This window comes from Balaenoptera ricei, chromosome 2 (assembly GCF_028023285.1).
Source record: "Balaenoptera ricei isolate mBalRic1 chromosome 2, mBalRic1.hap2, whole genome shotgun sequence".
NCBI classification, from domain to species: Eukaryota; Metazoa; Chordata; class Mammalia; order Artiodactyla; family Balaenopteridae; genus Balaenoptera; species Balaenoptera ricei.
This window is the reverse complement of record NC_082640.1, coordinates 18172617-18200317: the sequence shown is the minus strand read 5'-3', so window position 1 is coordinate 18200317 and position 27701 is coordinate 18172617. Positions and strand designations below refer to the sequence as shown.

At 39.0% G+C, this 27701-nt stretch overlaps 1 protein-coding gene across 17 annotated transcripts in view; it reads left to right on the top strand.

The window, feature by feature from the left end:
• The window catches only part of PARD3 (par-3 family cell polarity regulator), a 631899-nt gene that overhangs the window by 298484 nt on the left and 305714 nt on the right, over positions 1-27701 (top strand). For 12 of the 17 annotated variants that reach the window (XM_059911612.1, XM_059911588.1, XM_059911565.1 and 9 more), the window contains exon 5: positions 8593-8724. The exons of the other annotated variants lie outside the window; for them this stretch is intronic. In XM_059911612.1, coding sequence (XP_059767595.1) covers positions 8593-8724 — 132 coding nt within the window. The remainder of the gene's footprint in view (positions 1-8592; positions 8725-27701) is intronic. 17 annotated transcript variants of the gene reach the window in all.

Genomic DNA, 27701 nt, shown 5'->3' with positions numbered 1-27701 from the left:
CTGCTTAGATGGAGAATGAAAACTTGGAAATGTCATCACTCAGAAATTGGGCATTGAAGTGGGGAGGTATAACTGTGGGATCTGGTTAGTCATCCTAATCTCCATAGAGCATTTGTCATAACTTCTCTGAGTCCCTGTTTCTTTTTTTAGACAGTGAGAGGTTCAGCTGGATGTTCTCTAGCTTTCTCCTTCCAGCTTTTAAAATTCTGTATCTAAAGTTTTTCATGGCATTCTGAACTGTTGAGGTGGGTTAGGAACAACTGGGGAAATTGGTTCCAATAAGGAGCCTGAATGAGGCTCAGTTTTGCTGATCTTTTTCTTCTTGGATTTCCTGGTCTGCTCCACAAGCATGTCTGGGAGCTTCAGAGACCTTCGTGCTCTGATGGTCACCTCTGGAAACACCATGGCCTTCATAAGTTGGTGTACCTCCATGTGAGATTTGACCAACCCCTTTTATGCCAGATCCTTTATGTTATAGCCTGATGTGTATCTGTTCCAGGGGTTATTTCTCTTACCTGTTATCAAGACTGTTAACAAGGTCAGTTGTAAGTTGTGAGATAAACCTATAATGTCAAGCTTCTGGTTTTGTGAACATATCAACCTGAAGCATTTGCTGTGCAACAGGAAACTTATTTGCAAAATTAATTTTAGTTCTCAAATGTGTTCTTCCATATTGGAGAGTTCCAACATGATTTTTTTTTTTTGTGGTGTATTTAACATTTTTGAGTGTCCCACTGATCTAAAGGTAATTTTATGATCTAGAAGCTATTGAGCATGTATTTATGATACATGCTGGCAAAGACATGAGTTATAGTTCAGAATTTTTAAGGCCAGAATGAGTTTTGAGAACTGTGTACGGTACCTTTAACATTTCAAAGGAAAAAAAAAAACTGATAAAATTTGATGTGCTTGCTAGGAGATTTTACTTCATACATTAATAAAAATATTTGCTTGGCTAAATTAATATTTTTCAACTTTTTTTTTTTTTTACTAATTTCTGTTCAAAACATAAACGCGGTTGAAAAAGAAAATTAAAATAGTTAAAAATAAATATTTATTACTTATGAAATTTGAGCTAAAGAGGTGCTGTGGTAAATGTTTTGGCATTCAAAATCTTTGGACTTTGACCCTTTTGTTTTTTAATTTTAAACAACTTACAATGTCAGTGTAACCAGTGTCTCTTGTTGCAAATTCCACCACATTTTAGTAGACTATTTATCTATCATTTATAGATATTTATAGATAAATAAATGATAGATATATAGTCTACTATTAGACAGAATTTTGTTTTGACAAAAAATCTGTGAATGTTCGAATCCTCTTTGTCCTGTCATAGTTCTGCTCAGAAGTAGGAACAAATTTTATTTTATTTTATTTTATCTTTTGAATTTTATTTTGTTTTTTATACAGCAGGTTCTTATTAGTTATCTATTTTATACACGTTAGTGTATATATGTCAATCCCAGTCTCCCAATTCATCCCACACCGCCACCGCCCTGCCACTTTCCCCCCTTGGTGTCTGTATGTTTGTAGGAACAGATTTTACACACACATTCTTTTCTTTATCTCCCCCACCCCTCTCACTAATAATGATTAAGAATGTGGAAGAAGGCAATTATCAAAAACGAAAGTAAGGGGCTTCCCTGGTGGCGCAGTGGTTGAGAATCTGCCTGCTAATGCAGGAGACACGGGTTCGAGCCCTGGTCTGGGAAGATCCCACATGCCATGGAGTGGCTGGGCCCGTGAGCCACAACTACTGAGCCTGCGCATCTGGAGCCTGTGCCCCGCAACGGGAGGGGCCGCGATAGTGAAAGGCCCGCGCACCGCGATGAAGAGCGGTCCCCGCACCGCGATGAAGAGTGGCCCCCGCTTGCCGCAACTGGAGAAAGCCCTCGCACGAACCGAAGACCCAACACAGCCAAAAATAAATGAATAAATAAATAAAGTAGCTATAAAAAAAAACGCAGCTAAAAAAAAAAAAAAAAAAAAAAACGAAAGTAAGATGTATACATACAGGTACCAGTACTCATGCTCATTTAGGGACAGGAATTACCGCTAATATGGAAACGATTGTTTGACCTCTGATCAACAACGTTAGGCATTGCATGCAGGATATTGGTCACCATGTATTTCGAATAATGCTTTTTAGTTCATTACACTTGAAAATAGCCATGTGCCTAAGATAAGTGATGATAATTACTGTGTTTGGAATAAAATCCTGTGTTTCCTTACTTTGAGAAATGCCTTAATAGGTATGCAATTGGTTTAAACTGATAGGGACTGCCAAACTTTCTGACTTCATTTACAAGTTGGCTGTTGAACCTGTGTTTGTGTGTGTGTGTGTGTGTGTGTGTGTGTGTGTGTGTCAATTTATTTATTTATCTCCCCCCCGCCCCGCCCAATTTTTATTTATATCTAGAGGGTGGTTTGAAGGTCAGAAAAGTACATTGACAACAATCCTATTTACAGACCATTTTATGGTTGTTATCTTTAAGCTTTAGCCTTGGCATTGCTTCCAAGGTCATACTCTGGTATAGCTGTCAGGAGGCACAAAAGACAAACTCTGGCCCAGGAGCAGGAATGGGGCTGCCACGCTGAATTGACAATATGACTACTGAAGATTTTAGCAAGCTTCCTGCAATTAAAAAAAAAAAATTGTCCTAAGCCATAATTACTCATTTCACTTCAGCCTCATAATTTCAGGTTAGACATCCTGAAAATAGTTTCTTTTGATTTTTGTCTGTCTTTTCTTGTGGAAATGATAAAGCGGAAGATTGAATTGTCTTTGACCACAATTGCAGAGTTGAAAAATATTGTAAATTTAAAACCTTAAAACCACATAGGAATATTCGAAACCGTAGGATGCATAGAGGGTGCAAAAATGAAATCTATATGCATTGGGTATTTGGTGTTTCAAAATATGGCACAATTCCTAGTGATTTTTTAAAAGATGTTTGGAATTTTTGCATTGAGATAAAGTGGAAATATAGTTGGGTTTCCTCTGCTAACACAAAAATATCCATTACTTCTATGATGTTTACGAAATATTCCTGTATTTCTGCAGTAGGGATGTAGGTTTGCCGGGAAATCTGACCATCAGCTAAATAGCTGTTTCTGAGAGATAAAGCCTTGGAGCTGCAGCTTAGTATGCCAGGAATAAGCCTCTATCCCAAGGCATTGAGTGGTTCTGTGTTATTTCTTTTTATTGGCTCAGGGAGGGGGCAGAAAGGACAGTCACTTTCCCTACCCTGGAAGAGATTTACTCCATAACCAGGCTATTGCTACCCGGGAGCAGCAAATTAATATGCATTTCTCAGCCTGGATGGCTTTTTGACACCTGATGATATGGCAGTACATTTAGATGATAAGGAAAATGCCTGCTCACAGCAGGAACATCTGTTTTTTTTCTGGCAAGAGGGAAAGTGTTCCACCTTTCCCAAAAAGCTTGAGTGGATGTTTGGGCCAGTCTCTTAAGTAGAGGATTAAAGTTATAATTTTAAAAAAAGGAGAGTAATTCATTATGATATTTTTCTTATATAATCTTTTAGATGTAAAATAGTGGCTTTAATGATTTTTTATTGTTAGCAAATTCAGTAATTTTTAGGGTTTTCTATATTGGTCCTACTACTGGATTTTTATAAGTCTAAAGAAAAAGATTTCTTTCTTTCTTTTTAAAGTTTGCCAGTATACAGAATGGAGACATTAATTTGATCATAGAACAAAATAGATTTAAAATCCCATTCTCCAATTTATTATAAATGCAACTCTAACTTGTGAAAATATCAATGATGAAAATATTTATTGGTTTATGTTTTTCTTCAAGTTATGAAATAGTTTTGCAAATACATTTAACAAACATTTTGACTTTTTTTGTAGTTGACTATAGTTTGGTCCATGAAAAATGTAGTCTTGCATAGACATAGTTAAAAGTACCGTAATTTTGGGGCCTCCCTGGTGGCGCAGTGGTTAAGAATCTGCCTGCCAATGCAGGGGACACGGGTTCGAGCCCTGGTCCCGGAAGATCCCACATGCCGCGGAGCTACTGGGCCCGTGAGCCACAGCTACTGAGCCTGCGCGTCTGGAGCCTGTGCTCCGCAACAAGAGAGGCTGCGATAGTGAGAGGCCTGTGCACTGCGATGAAGAGTGGCCCCCACTTGCCGCAACTAGAGAAAACCCTCGCACAGAAACGAAGACCCAACACAGCCATAAATAAATAAATAAATAAAATTTAAAAGAAATAAGCAAAAAAAAAAAAAGTACCGTAATTTTAAAATCATTTACACTGGAAAAAGTATTTTCAAATTGAAACTAGAGTGCATTGTATCCATTGCAGTTGAAAACAGTGATTATCCATGCATATATTGTAGAAAATACATTGTATGTTATTAGGTTTGTGGATGTGCTCACATCACAGATACTAATCACAGCTTTATAGGACTATATATACTCTGTGTGTGCACTTGATCCAAACTTCAGACAGGATTTTGAGGACGAACATTGCTGAAATCCGAGTAGCACCTGCATGATGCTGTCGACAAAAATAACAGATATGTTGCATAATGATTAATAATATATTTTAGAAATTCTTCACTTACCTGGTGATGACTGAGGTGACTGTAACTGAACTTTTCATACATCATAAATCAATTAATATATGCATTTATTATTGACTTTACCATATCAACATTGAATTAGAATTTTTTTTGTTATGGGGGTATGTTTTATTTTTCTTACCAATTAAATGCTCAACATTGATTCTACGAATATAAAATTGTAGAATTTTTCAGATGGAGTTCAGAAGGACAGATCTTTTGATTTTTTTTTTTAGCCCTATCTGCCTTAATATGATTACTTTGTGGTGGCCTGCTGCATGAATTACATGTCATAATTGACATAGAGAAATACCACACTACTTTTTAGATGCAACTGGAAATAATCAAATTTTTCCGCAGACACTGTATACTGTAGGTGTGACATTAGATTGAAATAGGCATCTAACAATGGTATACATCTTTCAGTATAAATTTAAAAGTACAGTCATTGTATTTCAGTGAAAGTGCATTTCCACTGAAGTTTGTCGTGATACCTGATTAAAGCATTTCCTTATTGATTTGATTTTTTAAACAACGGTTAGAAATGTTCCTTTAAAATTCTGGGATTTTGAAACCTTGTGAAAGTAGGAAGCATAGTAAGTATTCCAGAAAAAGCTGTCCACGTAGGTGCAGGCCACTGAGCTAAGTGCTAGAGTTTAAAGGTGACTGGTGATCTTCTGCCTAGGTGTCACTGTGATCATGGAAACAGCAATCTTAAAAATTAACTAAATTATAAGTTAGAACTATAATTAGGAGGAAAATCGGAATTTAGTAGTTCAGAAAGCACGACGTTATTAGTTCTGTTGAGAGTCAGGAAATGCTTCTTAGAGAAGGCAGCTTGGGAACTGGGCCTTGAAGAGCGGTGAGTATTTTCACAGAAGAAATGTTGCTGGGAGTCTGGGCTGAGGAAAATCCTGTCGGAGGTGAGGAGGCTGTGACACCACGGGTCCCCGGGTCTGCCTCATGCTTGTTCCAGGTGTGACGTGACCTAACGGGCATTTTAGGAGAATCCTCTGTGGAAAGTTGTTGGAGAGGATAAGGTTTGAGCCAGCCTCCAACTAGAAGGCTTCTGTAGTGGTTCAGAAGAGAGGCACGTTGATCCTGAACGAGGGTGATGGCCAAAGGGTAAGATCTTGGCCATGAGCTTTGGATTAACGAGACTGTGGAGATTAGGTACATACCTTTGGGACATCCTGTTGGAAATTTAGATCATGAATTCAGAGAAGCAGTTTAGTGTTGGTGACCTGTGCGTAGAAGTTGTCAGGGAGGAGGGTTTGCAATTGTACATTTTTGAGCTTGTTCAGGGGGACGGTAGTGAGTGGTCCATAGTAAGAGCCCGCAGGGGCCATTTAAGGGAAGACGAATAATGATGGAGATTCAAAAGGAATCCAAAGGAAGTACCAGCAGCTTTTTGGATTCTAGACATCAGGAAAAGAGAGTTTTGTGGTATGTGGTCTCTTTACTTTAAAGATATATTTTTCCCTTTGCAAGTGGTATTTTGTCACTATGCATACATCGGGTTCATTATCAACTTTTCACCTAATGGTTTTAGCATCCACTGATTATCTTTGCCTGAATGAATGATTTCATTAGGAGTTGAAAACGGTGATTTTTCTAATACTATTAATTGTTCTACTTCCATACTCAGCATTTTCCTGAAAAGACAAGCTTTCCCCATTGGCTGGCACTATTGGTTTCTCTGAAATACACTTCCTACTAAAAAGGCAGGATCGATTTTTAATGCTTTCTGTTTGATTATTCATTTTCAAAGTAAAGAGTTGGTATAATAATCACCTCTAATGGTGGGAAAAGAGTAGAAAAACTAGGTCCCTAGCCAATGGTAGGACCCTGCACGATCCTTGACGTAGAAATTGTGCTTGTGTTTCTCCACACTTCCAATCCTTTCTCTCTTCGTGGACGTTTAAGGTCCTGTCATTAATAAGTTTATCTGCCCCTTATGATTTATTTGAATTTCTGGTCAGTAAGTTTAGGGACAACCACGTGAAACAGATAGTTTCGCTTTGTTCTGAAGTTACTATGCTCAGGTTTTAAGGAAGGGCTCTTAGTATTTTGAGATACAGTGAACTTTAGTTTCTTCATTTGCTTCATTCTTTTCTTTCGACTTTGTCTATGTCCTCTGCTTATTTTACCATTTCCACATTCCTCTAAGCAAGGTCAGTACCTCATCCCCGGGTGTGGAACAGCAGCCTAATCTTACCAGCATCTTCCTTTTACTTGTGGTTATGCCCCATCACAGCTTGCTTTCTTTTTTTTTTTTTAATAACTTTATTTATTTTATTTATTTTTGGCTGTGTTGGGTCTTCGTTTCTGCACGCAGGCTTTCTCTAGTTGCGGCGAGCAGGGGCTACTCTTCGTTGCGGTGCATGGGCTTCTCATTGCAGTGGCTTCTCTTGTTGCAGAGCATGGGCTCTAGGTGCACGGGCCTCAGTAGTTGTGGCACGCAGGCTCAGTAGTTGTGGCTCACAGGCTCTAGAGCACAGGCTCAGTAGTTGTGGCACACAGGCTTAGTTGCTTCACGACGTGTGGGATCTTCCCGGACCAGGGCTCGAACCTGTGTCCCCTGCATTGGCAGATGGATTCTTAACCACTGTGCCACCAGAGAAGCCCCTATCACAGCTTTCTTGAACCATAGTGACCAAAAAGGTACAGAGTTTTACTAGTAAAAAGTACTTGCTGCTAATGGTTAATTCTCCTATCGAGCTTTTAAAGTTTATTTTCTGTAGTTTGATTTTTAAAAAATTACAAAGTTTCATGCCAAAACTATACTGGTAAATCTTTATAGGTTAAAAAAATTTCTTTTTCATATGTCACAGCATTGGCATAGGTCCAGGACAGTCAATTCATTTTTAAGTTTTATTCTCTGATGAAACAGAAAACAGTATCCCGGTCTATTGCTAAGGTCTATACAATGCAAATCTATTACATTACACTTTTTTGTTTCTATGTGTGTGCTGACTGCTCATGTGGTTTAGGTAATAAAGGATAAGGATCAATCATGTATATGATGATATTTACAACCACGCTACCCTTAGCAAAGTTTTTAAGGAAAATATTTGGGTACTTAAAGTGGGGCACTGATGTAAGTGGGTTAAAGTGAGGTTAACATTTTAAATTTATTCTTGTAGGAGATATTTGGATTTAGTTATTGAACTAAAATGTTCGACTTTCCTACCTTATCCTAGCCTTCTCATTTCTTTTCAGAACATTGAAATTAAGTTTTGCAGCTCTAAAGCCAAAGCAAGCTGTTATAAATTATTATTTGAAAGAGATACTTTGGTTGCTCTGGGGTGTATTAAATAAATATTTATCAGTTGACTCGGTTTTTATGTAAAGACATCACTCGTCATAAGCATGTCGGGGTGAACAACTATATGTCTATTATGTACCATGTATTGGGATAGACTAATTTTTTTCTCTACTTGATATTTGAATTAATGTTTACGACTAGCTTGTGAAGGAGGCAACAGAAGAACCCAGAGTCTTCAATCTCTTGCCCAAAGTCACAAAACTACGAGGATCTAAATAAAGAGCAAATTCATTCATCTTCCCTGTTTTAAACATTTTTGGTGAATTATAGAAAATATCTCACAATATTATTCTAAGATTGGAAGGAAGAAGAAAAGAGAAAATGCCGTGATTGAGTGATGATAAAAGTCTGGTATAGAAGTATTTTCCATTTTCTGGTGCACGTACTTGGCTTGGGGAGGTTGATTCGAGAGGAGGGCAGAGTGTGTTCTTCTGTCTATTCTGGGCCTGCGTGTGTGGCCGCAGCCCTCAGACTCCCTTATCCCAGGCAGGTGACTGCATTTCTGAGGTCTAACCTGGAGGAAATGTCCTCAGTCAGCTCTTTGGTATAGACTTGGGAAAAACATTTTAAATATGTAGAATCATTTTTCTGCTACTTTTGAAAAACCAGGTGCATCATTAATTTGCAAGATCTGGTTTTTTACAAGACACCTTTTTGTTTCTTTTTGAATAGAAAGATGAAAACTACAGAAGCCTCCCACGGGACACTAGTAACTGGTCTAACCAATTTCAGAGAGACAATGCTCGCTCGTCTCTGAGTGCCAGTCACCCAATGGTGGACAAGTGGCTGGAGAAGCAAGAACAGGTAACATAAACGAATCCTTCTACACGCGTCGGTGGTGTACCTTCCTAGCCCATCCCCCAGACGTTTCCCTCCATCACAGTGATGACTGGAGATAAGTGATTCTGCCGAACTGTAGTTAAGGACCAGGCTCTGCATCAGAGTGTGTGTAACATAAATGTAGAATATTTCGGTGGTGGTTCCTGATCAAAGATTTCTCATAAGCAGGTGCTGTAGATTCTCAAGTATCACCACCGTAGAGCTTGTTAGGCTGTGAGGCACAGATATTTGGTGTGAATAATACGGTTTATAGGTAGACTTTCAAGACCACCCATGGGCTCTCCTCTCGACTGAGAGGCAATTAAGTCAAAGGATCTGAAGACGCAAAATAAATTTTCTGTTATCCCTGACTTCATTTTATGGGAAAAATATAAGCTCTAGTGTTGTTTCAGCATTTAGACTATCTTGTCAGGTCTGGGGACTTGTCCTTTCATAAATGTCAAGGACCTGTTGTAGGTGTCTACGTCTTCAGAGTAGCTTAGTTCACTCTGTGGGGTAGTCACCTCCAATTCATGAAATCAGAATTGTTACCACTCAGTATACATAATGGCTTCCTGTCTTGGGAAGAGGACTGTTTGCAACAAAACTGTTGGTATGAAGACTAAGAATTTATCTGGTAAGTTTTGATGTATAAAAAATTCTTGCAGTGTTGTTTTTTTAAAGTGTTAATTGTTAGTCACAGTGTTTCTCTGTAGTAGGAACACCAGTGTTTTCTTTGTAGTTTTAATAGTTTTGATATTAAAAATGTACTTATTTGGTTCCTTCGTCATCTATATTCTTTAAAAAGTTCATATGGATCACAAACTAGGTGAGTACTCCGTGACAGAATGTTTTGTTGTGTATCAGTTTCAATAATTTCTAAAATTATTGATAGTTCGGTTGCCTAGATACTGGAATAGCTGTTTTTCAATTTACATTAATGATATCAGTGGAAAGAAACCCGAAGTGTTTTGCTGAATTCATCTCAGTCTATGTTTTACAGCATAAGCCTCCTAAAATAGTTCTGTGTATGTGGGGTGTTTGATTATGAAACAGTAAAAAAGGACAGTTTGCCTTTTGTGCCACCTGTGATGGAATGATTTTTATCCTATAGTAAGGAGCATAAAACTTTGTGTGCTGGAAATAATTTTAAGATTTTTTTTTTTGATGTGGACCATTTTTAAAGTCATTATTGAATTTGTTACAATATTGCTTCTGTTTTATGTTTCGGTTTTTTGGCTGCAAGGCATGTAGGACCCCAGCTTCCTGACCAGGGATCAAACCCACACCCCCTGCATTGGAAGGTGAAGTCTTAACCAGTGGACCGCCAGGGAAGTCCCTGGAAATGATTTTAAATAGTTTAAAAACCGTGGAAGTTCTACTTAGGAAAAACAAGTGATAAAAACAAGTGAAAACCCAGTGATAATGAAATAGTAACACCAATTAGTTTAAAATCTGTATTGTTTTGAGAAAATTATCACTTTGAAGTAACTTTTTAGGATTGAGATAGTTCACCTCGGGCCTGGGGTCAGACTGGCTGCTATCGGCTCTTCACCACGTGTGGGGTTTGGGCACTTGCTCACCTTGTCTGTCCCTCAGTTTATTCACATAGTGGACATAGCAGATGGGTAATCATAGCGCTGGCCTCATTGGTGATAGAATACCTGCTGAGGGCTTAGAGTCATGCCCGGTACCCAGACAAATTCAGTGTGTCTTAGTATATTTGTTGGAAAAACTTTGGGTGCTAATACAGAACATCTAGATTGCATGATAAGGAACTACTCCTTGCTCCTTTAACAAGAAGTCAAGGGGAAGGGAAGGTAGGGGTTCATTTCTGGCCCAGTGGCCTTCCTGAGGGTCAAGGTTCCCCAGTTTCTCCCGGAGCCCCGCAGGCTTGGCTAGTCCTTTCCTGCTGGGTCCAGACCATCACATCCTTGCAGAGGAAGGGGGCGGGGCCCTTCTCTTCACTGTGACCCATTTGAAAGCAGATAAGCTTTTCCTGTCACCACCACCTCCCCCTTCCCCGCCCACCAGATGCCCTTTGTGTTTTGTTGTCCAGAATCTCATGACTTGCCTACCCCTTTCGAAATCAAAGGCAGTAAAAGTACCTGTGTTGGTTTAGACTAATTGCGTTTGACCTCCCTGGTGCTGGGGGTGGAAATGGGGGTTTACCTTCCCTGAAACACAATTGCTCATCACTAAACACAGTCAGGGCTCCGTTCAAGCTGAAGATGCTGAATCTGACCATTTTTATTGTAAGATTAGGAGAAAAAAATTGGCAGCCCGGAGTTTCTAAAATATGATACATTTAATTACTTCTAAAAATATAACTTTGTCTTACTATTGCGGTTGTAGGCCTGTTTTTATGGGAAGTAGTATAGATTTTCTTTGTAATTTGGGGGTTTCTTTTTAAGCAAAAGGGATACATTGAGACACAAACACCTTTTTTTTTTTTTTCCCCAAAACTAAGCCTTGATTGGCTTTTGTTGAAGTTATTTGAAGTATTTGTTCCACGATAAGAAAGTTAAAAAAGGAAAAAAAAAAGTGCTTTCTTAGTATGTGTAGCCCACTGTAAATGACATTAGCTTATTGACTCTTGAGCCTGCAATCATCTTCTTCCTTGGCTTCAGTTTAAGAAATGCCGATCCATTCATTAAATTTAATGATTTACCATCAGCAGGATAATTAACTAGCCTGAAGTCTATTTAACTGGACAGGAACAGCAAAAACAAAACAAAACCCATATTAAAACTTTGGCCAAAAGTAAGCACAATTGTTTGGGCAGAAGAGTACAAATAGGTTATGCTGGATACACTGGAAATCTAGTCCAACCATTCTCATTTAATTGTGGACTTACTCATTTAACTGTTCCCATGAGTCATTTGACTTTAATGGCCTGATGTCTCTTCTGTGTGTTTTTTTTTTGCCATTAAAAATATAGTAAAGGAGTGGCATCATGTAGATAAAAGAATATTTCATATGGTTAAAAAAAAAATCAGCCCTTGCCTTTATGCTTTGGGATCACCGGGGTGGAACTGATGTCTTCTTTTAGTTATGCCATCTGGACTGAAGAGGTCAAGAGAGTTCTAGATTGTATATGCCTCCAGTGGTTTTGTTTTTGCTCTATTTCCTACTAGAGTGCTTGTTTCTCATTATCTCTGTTTTTTGAAGGCAATTATGACCACATCAGCTTTGCCAGTGGGAATAAACAGTAGGGATGAAAAGGACAAAGGAGGGTGTGAGTGCTGAGCTAGCAGGCACCTCTGGAAGCTGAGGTGCTTTCTCTTTTGGGATTGATAAGGGGGCCGTTGAATCTTCCTTCCCTCTGTTAGAGTGTTGGTAAGTCACACCTCTGTCTCTAAAGGTAGGTGGTGTATCTGAACTCTGAACTCTGACCCAGGAAGCACTTGGAGTCAAAGTCTACATGATTCCAGAATCATGACTGACTCACCTTGCTCAGATTTGCCTGTAGCGGCATCCTACGTCAGGGTCATCTCGGAAGGTAGAGGACTGAGCGTCTTTCAAAGACATCCTTTTCTTACCTCAATCTTGTGACTTCCTTCTCCCGGGAGCTCTCAGAGGAAGCACAGAGGATTTGAAAACTAAATGGGTTTCTGTCGTGTTGCCTTAAAAATGTTCTCCTGCTTCCGAAATTTTGACTCTAAGACCCAAGAAACAAAAAACACAGCAAACCCCCCTCAGTTTTTTTTTTTTTTTTTTTGGTAATTAATTAATTTAATTTATTTATTTTTGGCTGCGTTGGGTCTTCATTGCTGCGTGTGGGCTTTCTCTAGTTGCGATGTGTGGGCTTCTCATTGCAGTGGCTTCTCCTGTTGCGGAGCATGGGCTCTAAGCACGTGGGCTTCAGTAGTTGTGGCACACGGGCTCAGTAGTTGTGGCGCACGGGCTTAGTTGCTCCACGGCATGTGGGATCTTCCCGGACCAGGGCTCGAACCCTTGTCCCCTGCATTGGCAGGTGGATTCCTAACCACTGCGTCACCAGGGAAGCCTCCCCAGTTTTGATGTGTGACAATGCTTTAAGAAATCTGAATTCCTTTTAACGATTACCATTTCCTTGACTCTGCATGGACTATAATTTAATATTGGCAGATAATAGATCATAAGCTGCCTTTGTTCTTCTATCCCCACAGTTTATTGCAACTAATAAATTCCACAGAAGAGGAGGCAGGAACTTTACAATACATGATTGGGAGAATTTGGGACCAGAATGTAGAGGGACCTTAAGGGAAATTTAAGCTAATTGGGAGCCTGCCATTTTCACTACCTTGTCTGGGTGAACAGGCCTGAAGCCAATTAACAGAAAACACTAGGAGGTGGAAGGCACATTCCAGCCACCACTTACTCTCTGTTACAGGGGACGACTGCCCTGACCTTTAGAGAAAAGTCCATGCTTTAAGGTTCTTTCCATCAAGCAAAAACCACATCTAATTGGCAGATTATACCGAGGGAGGCAGACTCAGAGAAAGACCTTAAATGTGTGGTGATCACGAGGTTTAGGTTTGACATTGAATGGGCCGTCCCGTCCTCTTTGGAGCCTGTGAGGCTGTGAGTTTTAGAAGCACTAAACTGCCTTTTTCCTTCTTATTTTGTGCACTTTTGTCACTGTCTCCAGCCACGACGCTTTTGCTCCAGGCTTTTTCATGCAGACAGAACATTTCTGAATTTTGATCACTTATTCCATCTGAAATGAATGTGGCTAATCCAGGGATAGGTCTGTTTTTACATCAGCCTGTATTTGTTGACTCCTAGAGATTATAATTAGAAAGTAGCGGATGGTTAAATAGAAAACCTATGTAATAAAATAATGCCAGGGAATGAATGCTTATCATTGGTCCTGTTCTCAGAAGAGTCCAACATTGTCTGCTTATGCTGATACTTTTTAAACTTTTGAAAATATTTATACATTATGATTGCTATTCACGTGCTACACAGTGAGTATAGTCACAAATCATGGAAAAGGTAAGTTACTATGAAAGTGTTTCATTTTTACATTTCATTGTAATTTGATTAAAGCCAAAGTTTTGAGGAGCTAGAGCAGAAGTAAATTTTAGAAATTAGAGCCTGTTTTGGATGTGAGTAAACAGCATAGTGAAGCAACGTTTTTAAGCTTTTCCAGATTTTGTATGGGGATAGTTTAAAAAAATGAGTAAGTCAGTCAGTAAGTCCTCGTGTTCCTAGGTTTTGCCCATTTCACCCGGGCGTGATGAGTGACGGGGTCAGGGGTCGTGCTGTGCGCCCACACCTCTCTCCGAGGTTGGTTTTTCCTCCATCCACCTGCACAGGGAAGATCTCATCCTTCCCCAAGCGCTTAAAAACCTTTTCTAGGGCTTCCCTGGTGGCTCAGTGGTTAAGAATCTGCCTGCCAATGCAGGGGACACGGGTTCGAGCCCTGGCCTGGGAAGATCCCACATGCCGTGGAGCGACTAAGCCCGTGAGCCACAACTACTGAGCCTGCGCGTCTGGAGCCTGTGCTCCGCAACAAGAGAGGTCACGACAGTGAGAGGCCTGCGCACCGCGATGAAGAGTGGCCCCTGCTCGCCGCAACTAGGGAAAGCCCTCGCACAGAAACGAAGACCCAACACAGCCAAAAATAAATATAAATAAATAAATAAATTTATTTAAAAAAAAAAAAACCTTTTCTAAATGGGGGAAAAAAAAATCTCATCTCATTGACACTTAGAACCATCCAGATGACATAAATAACTCGTTTTCCAGAATATGAACTGATCATACTTTCTTAATGACAAAATGAGGAGGTGGCTTCTTCAGAAATCTGATTCCAACAGCTGCAAACCAGTCAGTGAAATGACTGCAGGGTCAAGCCCTTAGAACAAGGAAGAGCTATGGAAGTTCTGACATGGGAACTGGCCGGGCTTCGTGGTCTCCGCCACACTAATGGGACAGGAGGTTAGGGTCTGGTCCTGCTAAATAGTAACTGGAATGTGGTTTGTTTGTTTATTCTTTAGCACATAGACACTGAGTAACCAAAAGACTTGATAATCTGGTTAAAATAATCAAAGGCCCCTGCCTCCCAATTCTGAAGTTCTCCAGTTTTCTATTAAAAGGCAGGGGATTTATTAATATTATTTCCTAGTTGGCAAAGTTTCGCAGAACTTGGGCCAAAGCAAATAGAATTGCGTTCACCTCTAACAGCGGCAAATGTAGAAACTAAAAACATAGATCGTTTTAAGAATTAAGTTTAGTTTTCATTATAAAATGCCAGAGAGTTTCTTCATAGCAGAAACATGTCATGTTCACAATAACACCAAAAATAAAACCAAAACAACCTTTGAAGAGAGGTGTCATGTCTCCTGGATATGCCAAGAGCAGATTATCTTGTTGTGCTTTGATAATGGGATGCCTGCCATTATAATACATGTCTTAACATTAGTTGAGGTTTAAAACTGATAGTGTCATCTGCGTATGTGACACATATTATTTTTCAGAAGCCCTGCACATTTTCTACTTGTATTATCAAAGAACAGCGGACTTATAGCATCAAATGTAAGAACAGGACTGGAGCGCAGGGGGCCGGCGGACATTCTTCCGAGAAGGAAACACGAGTTTCCCAAGGAGCCTTGCCAGCCACGTGCGGGGCCACTTTGGATGGTGTTTTCTCGTGAGAGCGACAAGCAGCATTTTACCCTTATGTAAATTCAGTGGCACATAACTCACCGGTGTGGCCTTTTCTTGGTTGTATAAAATCTGCAACCTTCATTTTCACTATAGACAAAATGGGGGAAATAATACCTGCTATCGGCTTCATGCGTGAAGATTGAGTGAGTAACACATATCAAAATGCAGATCCAGTTTTTGGTGCATCGTGGGCACTTGTTAGGTGCTGCTTTGCTATCTTTATTTTGGGTAAGAATAGCCTCGATAACTCTCCCTAGTGTCACAACAGTCACTGTTTTTCTCCTGGCATATTGGGAGTAGCATTTGGGGTGCTGGGCTGGTTCATTTTCATCCCTGGTGTATTTCTAATGCCCTCATCATCCTTCCAGAATTGGATTCTTGCTTCCATGGCATCTTACCAGAATTAAAATAAAAGTTAATCATTTTAAATCATCTCTGGTTCTTTTCTGAAGAACATAATCTGACATAAAAATGACGTTAGTGTCCATCTCTGTGTCTGTGTCCATTTTTTATATTCCCTTTTGGTTTTGGCAAGCACGCGTGGCTTTGATACGATTAGATCTAAGGATGCCATTTAAGAAGGCTAAGTATCTTACTAGGGTTTCTGCTTGGTCACTTTCTAAGCTTCTGGGTACCTTTGTGAAGTGAATGGAGCTCGGGAGACACAGGGCTGCCCATGGGCTTTTAGAGTGAGGGGTGCAGTTTAAGGGGTCCTAGTCAATTCTCCTGTTCCTTTATGACTGGCCATTTTTATTGCTTCTTTGGCCTATGGAGCTCAAAGCCTGCAAGCAGCAGGGAAGTGCTTCAGAAATTCTACCGAGTGAAAAATCTTTGGTGGTATGTGGATTAACCTTCACTGGGAGTCTGTTAGTAGCTGATGATTTTCTTGCCTGTGAATACAGCTGCTAGAGCTAGATGTTTTAGAGCTTGCACTGTGGATAAAGGCACATTTTCTTTTTTAGCTACGACCCTCAGGTGCCTTTTCATAAATTCATTGCAGGCAGTCTTCAAGATTTTGTTGTGAGCTGTGTGATTAAATATGACCATGAAAAGAATACAGGCTTTCTCCTCTCTCTTTATCCCCACCCATCTGTATGTCATTTGCTTTTGAAAATTTGTTCTTTATTTCTACGCCCAGTGAGCGGGGGAACTGCTATCCTTTAAAAATCCTGGTTAAGAAATTGCATTAACATCTTTGGCTTACAGTATGTTGTTTTCACTACCCGTTTCCTGCAGCCTGCCTGTAGCAATTGAATCCCTCTAAGCCATTTAAAATTTTGGAATGTTATGATCTAGGTAGGTATACTTTTTCAAAATCAGTCTTAAACAGGCTTTTTCCAGCTACCTTCAACAGGATTCTGGAATGGTCCTGAAAAAATGACCGTTTTTAAGCACTAAAACATTTTGCCCAATGGTTTTATGTTCTTTTTTACCCCACTGAGGCCTGGGTATATGTGCCCTGTAGTATTTTCATTGGGTCTGTGTATCTATGAGACTTTTTTTTCCTTCAGTTCTTCCTCCCTCCCTTCCTCCCTCCCTCCCTCCCTTCCTCCCTCCCTCCCTCCCTTCCTTCCTTTCTCTCTTTCTTTTCTCTACTCTTATGGCTGAAAGGAGGTTGTTGATCAGCTTTCTTTTTAAAGAAGAAAATACTGTAAAATAAACATGTAGTTTCCACAACATACACCTGATGGTATTGCAAGGCAGGGGGATTTGTTTGGGCTTTTAGGTTTCACTTTATGTATTTGTAGAAATACATACTCCTTTGCAAGAAGAACATATTACTTGAAATATTTTTATTTTTAGTAAATCAAACTTCATAAGATTAGAAGATGGAGCAATGTTTTCTCTCTCTCTCTCTCTTTTTTTAAAATAAATACCATAATTCCCAAGCTGTACGATAAAATGGCAATGTGGATATTAATCAGAACGAAGTTAAACCCTTTGAGGAGTGCAGTGCCTCTTCCTGCCTGCGGTAATCGCTCATTTCTCTGAAGTCATTCTCGTATCCTCCTTTTCCCATCACTACATTTACAGACCTTCCTGGGCTCGTGCCCCCTGTCCTCATACCTGGAGGAAGCTTCCCTAAGGCCAGCCGTCTTCACCTCTGTTCTGTCTGCCATCCCTTCTCAGTCTTAGGACTTTGCCTTCGTATTTAATTCCTCCCAACACAGTCCTGAATGTGTGTGTGTGTGTGTCTCTGCACTAGATCTTTCCGCTCAGCAGATACACGCTCCATTAACACTCCCCCTGCCCCACACGCCCTTGTCTCCCTTTTGCCTGCCTGGCTTACTGTCCCTCCCAGTTCACAGATTTGGTTCCTTCTTATCTTTCATGTATCCAACCCCACGCATCCTGCCCCCCCCCCCCAGGGGACCCTCCCTAATCCTCCCGCTTGCAGGAGGGGGACATTCCTGCTGCCCTTACATTATTGTCTCTTCTTTCATCAGCCTTCTGTTTATAACATTTATGAATTTGAATTTATCTTTGTTTATGTCTGTTTCCATGAGCTAAAATGGCACAGGCGTTGTCTTGGTTACTGTTTGTTTGTAGCTCCGAGTCATCCCCCTTGTGTTTTTGAGTGAATGAGTGTTGTGATAAATTGAAAGGAAAAAGCCCATAATATTTTTTATTTTTTCTGATACCATGTATTACAGGTGGATTCTTTGTTGGGTGGACTAGATTGGCCATTTTTATGCCATATGATGTGATATTGTGATTTTTATTAGTTACGAGCTAAAAATGGCAGATTATAGGTAAAGCAAAGAAAACCTGTTAAATATTAAGTCATGTAAATAAGTAAACCTTAGAAACACGGTCATACTTCTGAGTCATCGATGTTTGGCTGCATCCTGGCTTGTGTTGCAAGTGGTGCAAGTTTTACTTCAAAAACCTTGATCTGATGGGGAACGCAGTCTTCATCCACTTATTCAGTCACTTCTCATCTTCCCCTGAGAACATCTTGTAACTGAACATGGATTCAGGTGTTAAAAGGTGAGCACCATCAGCCTGTTACTAACAGTGTCTCTGCATCCTTATAACTTTTGCTGTATCACAGTTGGTCACAGTTGCCCTCGGAAAGCCCCCTGAGGCTTTTAAGGCTTTGTCTAGAAGGTCATGGTCTTAGAGGGTAAGAGCTGCTGGGACTTACTTAAGTGAGGCATTAGTGGGACATGAGGAAAAAAAGGCCGCCTAAAATGTTGCTCAAGGTCCAACATAGTCATCGATTCTATTAGCTCTAAAAATTTTAATTACTTGAATATTTAAAATATTTGATTATCAGAAAATATTAAATTACTCTGTTTATAACTAAAGTGACAGATTAATTTTCCATTTAATTGGAAAAACAATATTTGAACAAACCATTTGATTATATTTAATATTTTATAAGCAAGTGAGTTGAAAGTAATATATTCTCTCCTGAATATATATTTTATTTGTTTCAGAGCTGTTTTCTTACTGTTTAAAATTTTTTTTGCAGAGAGTGCTGAGGCTTTTATTGTCATTAGAATGAATATGAATTATACTATTACTCTGGGACCCCAGCCTGGGGAAAATGTTTTCTTTAAGAGACTAATTTTCTTATTCTAGGAACAGTGGAGTTTGGTATTTACATGTTCAGTATATAAAATATGGATATTATAAATTCTGATCTAGCATTAGCATTTTAGATCTAGTAGATAGCTTTTTGATATGGTTTTCTTCAATTCTCTGAGTAAAGTTTCTCTTTTGATACATGGATATTTCATATAAAATTGAGTTTTAGAAATTATTTTCAAAGAGAGGAGTGATATCCTTTGTGTCTTATGGAATTGCACAAAAAGTTTTTTAGTGAAAGGAATTGATTCTTACAGGAAGATAACCTCACATAGGTTGTAGAGAATTTTTTTTAAAATTAACGCTTATTAGGTGTCCCTATTTATTCCTTATCATCCTCTGGGCTCATTGAACATCTAATGAGATGAGTGATTAGAATTATGGGGTCTTCCCTGCTACCTTGGAAGATAGTATACTCGTTGGACTATATGGGGATTAATTTGATAGCATGATTTCTTTTTTAATTAATTAATTAATTTTTAAACATCTTTATTGGAGTATAATTGCTTTACAATGGTGTGATAGTTTCTACTTTATAATAAAGTGAATCAGCTACACATATACATATATTCCCATCTCTCCTCCCTTTTGTGTCTCCCTCCCACCCTCCCTATCCCACCCCTCTAGGTGGTCACAAAGCACCGAGCTGATCTCCCTGTGCTATGTGGCTGCTTCCCACTAGCTATCTATTTTACATTTGGCAGTGTATATATGTCCATGCCACTCTCTCACTTCGTCCCAGCTTACCCTTCCCCCTCCCCATGTCCTCAAGTCCATTCTCTACGTCTGCATCTTTATTGCTGTCCTGCCCCTAGGTTCTTCAGAACCATTTTTTTTTTTTTTTTTAGATTCCAAATATATGTGTTAGCATACGGTATTTGTTTTTCTCTTTCTGACTTACTTCACTCTGTATGACAGACTCTAGGTCCATCCACCTCACTACAAATAACTCAATTTCGTTTCTTTTTATGGCTGTGTAATATTCCATTGTATATATGTGCCACATCTTCTTTATCCATTCATCTGTCGATGGACACTTAGGTTGCTTCCATGTCCTGGTAAATGTAAATAGTGCTGCAATGAACATTGTGGTACATGTTTCTTTTTGAATTATGGTTTTCTCAGGGTATATGCCCAGTAGTGGGATTGCTGGGTCGTATGATAGTTCTATCTGTAGTTTTTTAAGGAACCTCCATACTGTTCTCCATAGTGGCTGGATCAATTTACATTCCCACCAACAGTGCAAGAGGGTTCCCTTTTCTCCACACCCTCTCCAGCATTTATTGTTTGTAGATTTTTTGATGATGGCCATTCTGACTGGTGTGAGGTGATATCTCATTGTAGTTTTGATTTGCATTTCTCTAATGATTAATGATGTTGAGCGTCCTTTCATGTGTCTGTTGGCAATCTGTATATCTTCTTTGGAGAAATGTCTGTTTAGGCCTTCTGCCTATTTTTGGATTGGGTTGTTTGTTTTTTTGATATTGAGCTGCATGAGCTGCTTGTAAATTTTAGAGATTAATCCTTTGTCTGTTGCTTCATTTGCAAATATTTTCTCCCATTCTGAGGGTTGTCTTTTCATCTTGTTTATAGTTTCCTTTGCTGTGCAAAAGCTTTTAAATTTCATTAGGTCCCATTTGTTTATTTTTGTTTTTATTTCCATTTCTCTAGGAGGTGGGTCAAAAAGGATCTTGATGTGATTTATGTCATAGAGTGTTCTGCCTATGTTTTCCTCTAAGAGTTTTAGAGTGTCTGGCCTTACATTTAGGTGTTTAATCCATTTTGAGTTTATTTTTGTGTATGGTGTTAGGGAGTGTTCTAATTTCATTCTTTTACATGTAGCTGTCCAGTTTTCCCAGCACCACTTATTGAAGAGGCTGTCTTTTTTCCATTGTATATTCCTGCCTCCTTTATCAAAAATAAGGTGACCATATGTGCATGGATTTATCTCTGGGCTTTCTATCCTGTTCCACTGATCTATATTTCTGTTTTGTGCCAGTACCATACTGTCTTGATTACTGTAGCTTTGTAGTATAGTCTGAAGTCACGGAGCCTGATTCCTCCAGCTCCATTTTTCTTTCTCAAGATTGCTTTGGGTCTTTGGGGTCTTTTGTGTTTCCATACAAATTGTGAAATGTTTTGTTCTAGTTCTGTGAAAAATGCCATTGGTAGTTTGATAGGGATTGCATTGTGATTTCTTTTTTTAAATTAAAAAAATTTTAGAATATGTTAGTTACTTGATTCTTGCAAAGGTAATATATTCATAGCTCCCAAATCAAACATTATACATGGATATTACACAATACTGCCTCCAGCCCCCAGCTCACCTCCCATTATGCAACCACTGTTACCAAGTTTCTGTGGATCCTTTCAAAGGATACCATTCTTTCATGAGCAAATATGAAACTATATTCTCTTTTCACATTTTTACTTAAATACTACCTATCATCTTCTGGGCTTTGATTTTTCTGCTGAGAATGGCTGGGTGATCTTTTTATATGGAAACATAAAAAGGGTCTATTTTTGAAACAGTTTATTAATTTTCCTTTGTACAGATGGGACGTTTTCTGCTGATGAGCATGTCGATTGTTTACTGTGTTTTGTTCTTGCAAACAACAGCCTAGTGAATAACCTTTGTCCTTCAGCCATTTGGCATTGAGTATCTCTTGGATAGAAACGTAAAAATGAATTGTACATTTGTGGGTTTGTACGAGAGTATATACATGTATAACTTTGATGGATGTTTCCAGACTGACCTCAGTAGATGCTGGACCAAGTTACACTCCCACCAGCAATGCCCAGGAGACCCCATGCACTCTGTCATGTCACGTTACAAAATGAGGTTCTGTGAAATCTGTTCAGCTGATGAGATATGCCTTTGAAATCATTCCCTTTCCCCACTCTCTAGAGCATAAGGCTGTTGACACAGTTTGCAGCTTGTGAGCTGAGAGTGGGCTTCCTTTCCTCTTAGGGAGAACAGGCCACTCAATCCCTGTCTTCCTGGGAGGAAAAGGAAGCCTTGGCATAAACAGTCGGGGTAGGGTGGGGTGGGGAGGGGGTTCTTGTTACTCCTTCACAGAGTAACACGGAGGAAACACACCATAGTATTAGTTTTGATGCTGCTGTTTCTGTTGTGGGTGGATCTTCCTGCCACCCCTTTACTGACATCGCAGCGCTTCTCCCCTGCACCCCCAGTGCTGCCGGCTCCCCTGAACTTGTTTGGTCTCCAGATTCATCTTGCGCTTACATCGCTGGCCTTTTGAACATGCTCCTCAACTCTCCCCTTGCCTCTTCCTAAGTCCTCTCCCCCTGGTCAGAACTTGGAGGTCTCCACCTCTGGAGATGTCCTGACGCCTGCCTTCTGTGGCCCATTATCCTATCCGCCTACTCCTGCCCAAACCAAGGGAAGGTGCACCCAGGAGCTTTTATTCCCTTTCTTTCCATCATGGCACTTACCGTGTTTCATTTTAATTATGGGTCTTTCTTTTTAATGAGAGCACAGCCCGTATTTGTTGCTCAGGGTTTCTGTTTGTGAGGGAGGCATGCCTAAACTTCTGGTGGCATTAAATCTCTTTTGCAACCTTTGCATCTAAGCAGACCTTACTTTCACTGAATGCTTTTGTAATTGTAAAGGGCTACATACTTGTAATTTGTGTATCTAAATGGTTCTTCTCTTAACACATTTTTATAGCCAACATTTTGATAAAAAATATATTATTCCATAGATAGTGTATCTTTCCTTACAGTGAATGTTTAACTTTTCAAGAATCTCTTCTAGATTAAATTGGGAAAATTTTGAGGGGAGGGCAAGGAAAGTTAGATTATATCAGCAGAAATCTAGGCTTTTGGATTTACTCCTATTTTAAGTCCCCAGAGGGACTAATTTTCCTGAGAACTTTGTATTTTAATCATAAACATACCCGATTCAGTAATACTTTCATAAACCTTTGGCTGAGAGTTTGGCATTAATGTCCTGAACTCATAGAAAGAGAAACATAGTTTTGTGCATTGGCCAAGAAAAACAGGTCTCAATTCAAATAAAAATAATGTTTGTTATTTTAAAAAGATTTTTCCACTGAGTTATGTGTTAAACTTTTTGCTAATTTAGTTGTCTAATATTGCACACGATTTAGGCAGTGATTTGATATACTTTCTGTGGCTCAATATAATGCCTATCTGAATTTTTAAAATTTTGCTCTTGAGTAGGAGTTAGGTTGAATTAGGGTACACATAATTATTTAACTAACTTTTATTATTATTTTGTGGATTTTTATAAAAAGATAAATCCCATGTCTTATTTCTTTAAATAGATTGGAAATCGTAAAATATGCAAAGGACTTTTATTGATGGTGAAAATGCCTTCTTTAAGGTGCATGTGCATTTTCCCTTCTGTAAGTGACTGGACCAGCATTTTGAATCTACTGCATCCCTGGAAAATCTTTCTCTTGGCTTCTCTGACACTCTGTCTCTAAGCTCAGTCATTGTTTTATTTGCAGAAATGTCTTTCTTCTGCTCTTCCCGTGTGCGTGCATGCAGGTCATTTTTCTAAATGGGATTTTATGTGCTCTTCCTTTGCATGACCTTTCAGTTTCTCTTCCCATCCCTCCAGCTTTGTGTTTCCCACAAATACTAGCCGACTACTTCTGTCTAGATGTCTTTGAGCTCTCTTTACACTTTCTCCCAAGCAGAGGGAAGTGGTCCCTAGTCTAAAGGGCAGTGCGAGTTGAAACCCCTTGCTCTGGACCTGACTCTCCATCCATCTGTGCAATCCATCACGGCCTCTGTATGCCAGAATGACCTCACCCCCTGTGAAATTGTCTGTAGTTAATTTTCAAATGTTTCCTAGAGCTAGAAAATTCTATAACTGTCAGTGACTTTCTTGTTTCTTATCATTTTGCCATGGGTCTCCCAGGTTTCAAACTTATTTTGTTTCTTTCTCTTTCTACTGCTTCTTGTTTTATCTGTTGCCAGGTACTACATATTATACCTTTAGTCTTGCATATATACATGTTCTTTCTACCTTCTAGCACCTGTTCTCACTTCAGCCATACTCCTTTCAACTGGACTGATGCAACATGTGTCTCCCTCTACCACCTGTCCCGTCTTTAAGTCAATGCTGCACATTCCTATTTGCTTAATCTTTCAAACCACTGTTTGTATTGCATCACTTCCAAGTTTAAAGGCATAAAAAAAACTCCCTCCTGCAGTGATTTAAAATTAACCTCATTAGCTTGGTGTTCTGTATACTCTGCAATCCAAAATCCAAGTTAACTTCTTTAGACTTCATCTCCTACCATGACCTCATGCATATCCTATGCTCTCTTGGACTTCTGTGCATTCCTTTTAAATAAATATTCCTTCTGTTAAATAAATATTCCTTCTATTTCTTCTATTCCTCCAATGTCCCCCCACCTTTTGAATCAGTGTTGTGTCGTTAATTACTCAATCCAGTCTCTGGTCACGTGTTTTGGATGCTCGCTTTAAGATACTGCCCTGCTTGAGAATGGAGTGGTTGGAACAGGGGGGAGACCAAAATTGGGTCCTAGTTCATGCTTCTTAATGGCAATCTTGAATAAGCTGCTTAATATCTAGCTTCCTGGAGGGGCAGAACCTGGATGGAAATGGTCACTTAAGGAAAACCAGTATTCCAAAAGTCTGTCTGGAAAACAAGGAGTCTGGTAAAATTTTGAGGAAATCCAAATCATTGATTTCAGTTAATGATCTTTACGCAAAATACAGATCAGTTTTCATCCCATGACATCAGGGGTTATTTTCTCGCTTTTGAGTCAAAGATGTTCTGGTGCTCTGTGTGGAGCCCCCTGTGCGGGAGGCTGTGTCATGTGTTCCCAATCAGAGGCTCAGATTTGATTCCTGCCTTGAGGGATTGATTAGTCTGACTGCTCTGAACCGCCCTTTGCTGATCTGGACTGTTGGAGGAATTACCTCTTTCTTACTCATAAAGTTCAGAAGCTTTGATGACCTTATCACAGTGGTTTACAAATTATGCTCCTGACCAGAAAAACTTAGATTTCTGTTGCCCTTAGCTGTGTGACCGTGGTCACTTTGATTTGACTCTTCAGTAAAATAATATAGCTCAATAGTCAATAAATGTTACTTTAATTACATAATATGTTAGTCAAAACCTAATATAAAAGTTATTGCTATTCTTTGCCACACACCCTGTCCTAGTGATTGCTTTAAATTTTCAATAGTCACGTTCTATCATTAGGAACTCAACTCACTCCTTATCTTTAAATATAAGGCCTTGTTGGATAGAATAATAAGCAAATTACATTCAACAGTCTATTCTACTGTCAAAAAATGTAGTTTTTTTTTTTGTATGTGAAACAAATGTGTAGTATTTAGTCAAAATAATTCCGTCCCTGCTCTCAGATGCCTTATAGTCTCTTGGGGTGACAGAGCACCGTGATCCTTGTGTGCTTCTGGTGAGTAAGAGGTGGGTGAAAGGCATCACAGGGACATTTCAGTGCATGTGACAGTTGGACGGATATTCAGGTACTCTACCCCAAAACACTAGGACTGCTTTGGATAAATAGATGGTCTTCACTTTGGATCTTGAAAGATGACAGTGGTACCCCGGTAAGGCCAGGTTACAGAAAGATGAGCATAGGGGAGGTTTTGTTGGTGAGAAGTCTGGTGTGATGGGAGTTTAGTGTTCATGTGTGGACAAGATAGATATTAGAAGTTAAATTGGGTCCAGATGGTGTGGAAGTATCCAAATATATATTATGCAAATACAACATTGGTGATGGAGAAAAGGGGTCAAATCTATCACATTGGTTCAAACAGCAAGTTTCTTTACCCATTAAAGTACACTGAAAATGGATTTGAGAAGAGAAACCCCCATTAGAAGGATAAGAAATAATGTCCTAGATCCATGCTGTTGCAGCAGAGATGAAAAGAATAAATTTGATAGGTACTAGGAGGTAGAATCAGTTGGTCTTGGTAGTAATCGAGATGTGATTTTCTATGGCTGAGATATTAAAAATGGCTCACAGCAATTTGAGTAGAATGAAGGGCCAGGCACCAGATTTCTAGGGGGTTGAGGGATAAATGGGAGGTATAAAACATGAAAAACTAAGAGAAGAAGAGGAAGGCGTTTTGATTTTTTAAATGATGGGAGGGGTTGTTGCTTAGTTGCCTGCTGATATGAAGAAGTCATTGCTCATTGGGATAGGGCTGTTCGCTCAAAATTTAAAGTTAAAGAGAACCTTGATTACCTTGCATTAATAAGCCAGATTTCATCAGGCTTCATATTTGATTAGTTCCTCCTGGAGTCTTTAAAAGACCCTTCTGGTTTCTACTGACCTGAATGGTTTTGTGTTACTGGAATATATCTTGTTGTCTGTTTCTTCCAACAGATTACTATGAATATATTAAATAACATTAGGCTTGATTCTTATCCCAAGGAATTCTGACTATTAAAATCTCTGTTCATTCTAAGGAACTTTTTGTTTAGCAGAAAATATGATATGGCTGGTGATTTTATTTTTTACCCTCTGCATGTGTTGCTCTACATAATGAATATGAGTTGCTCTACATAATGAGATGATGGAACTGTTTATCATCAAACTTCAGCTTCTTTCTTCTATTGTTTTTCTACTATTAGGTAAGATGTTAATGTATAACTAATTGTACCTTATGGTATATACCACTTGCAAGTACAGAAATATATCTGAGCTTCAGAATAAAGGGGAATTTAAGAGTTAATCTTCAGTCAGTGGTGAGCTGCTATTTGCTAGAATAATATTGCTTAGGGACTTCCTACGAATAAGAAGATAAAAATTGGGCCAGGGTTTCATGGTTTCTTTTCAATTTCTCATGTGACTTAAAATTTGCCAGGTTGTTAATATTTGAATTGTAATAATGATTCTGTGAATTAAAAAAAAATCATTGGGATTTTAAGGTGGTCTGGAAAACGTGGGTGATTGTTATATAATTTAATGTCTTGATACTCCAGTTCTCATCAAAACAACTTTAATAATAACAAAAACATGGGCTGACTTTTTTTTTTTTAACCCCAAGAGTCTGTGTGTGTGTGTGGTTGTATATGTGCATCTCTGTGTTGTATTTAGTTAGGGTAATTAATTTTTAGTTAATAATTACAAGATATACTATTTCTTAACCTTTACTATGCTAAACTTTTTTTAAACTAAGAGCTTGTTTATTTTATTTTATTTAGTTTTTACTGAGATAAAATTGATATATAACATTGTGTAAGTTCAAGGTGTACAAGACGTTTATTCGATACATTTATGTTTTGCAATATGGTTACCACTGTAGAATTATCTTACGCCTCTATCCACATCACATAGTTATCTTTTCTTTTTTTGTGGTGAGAACAATTAAGATATAGTTTCTTAGCACCTTTGGAGTTTGTAATACAGTATTGTTGACCATACTCACAATTCATTAACCCCCAGTGCTAAGCTCATAATATGCATTGTCCTTATACAGAACCTATAAGGTAATGTTTAGCATTATTATCCCCATTTCCTGGATGAGAAACGTGAGCCTTAAGAGTCATACAACTTGCTAAAGGTCACACAGGGAGTACAACACTTTGCATTCAAGTCAAAGTCTTCCTGGCTCTAAAATCCATTCGTTCTATCATCTAGTTAATGATAACTGCATAGACAGAGATAACTTCTTAAACTGAGATTCACAGGGGTGGAGCTGTTGACCTGGGG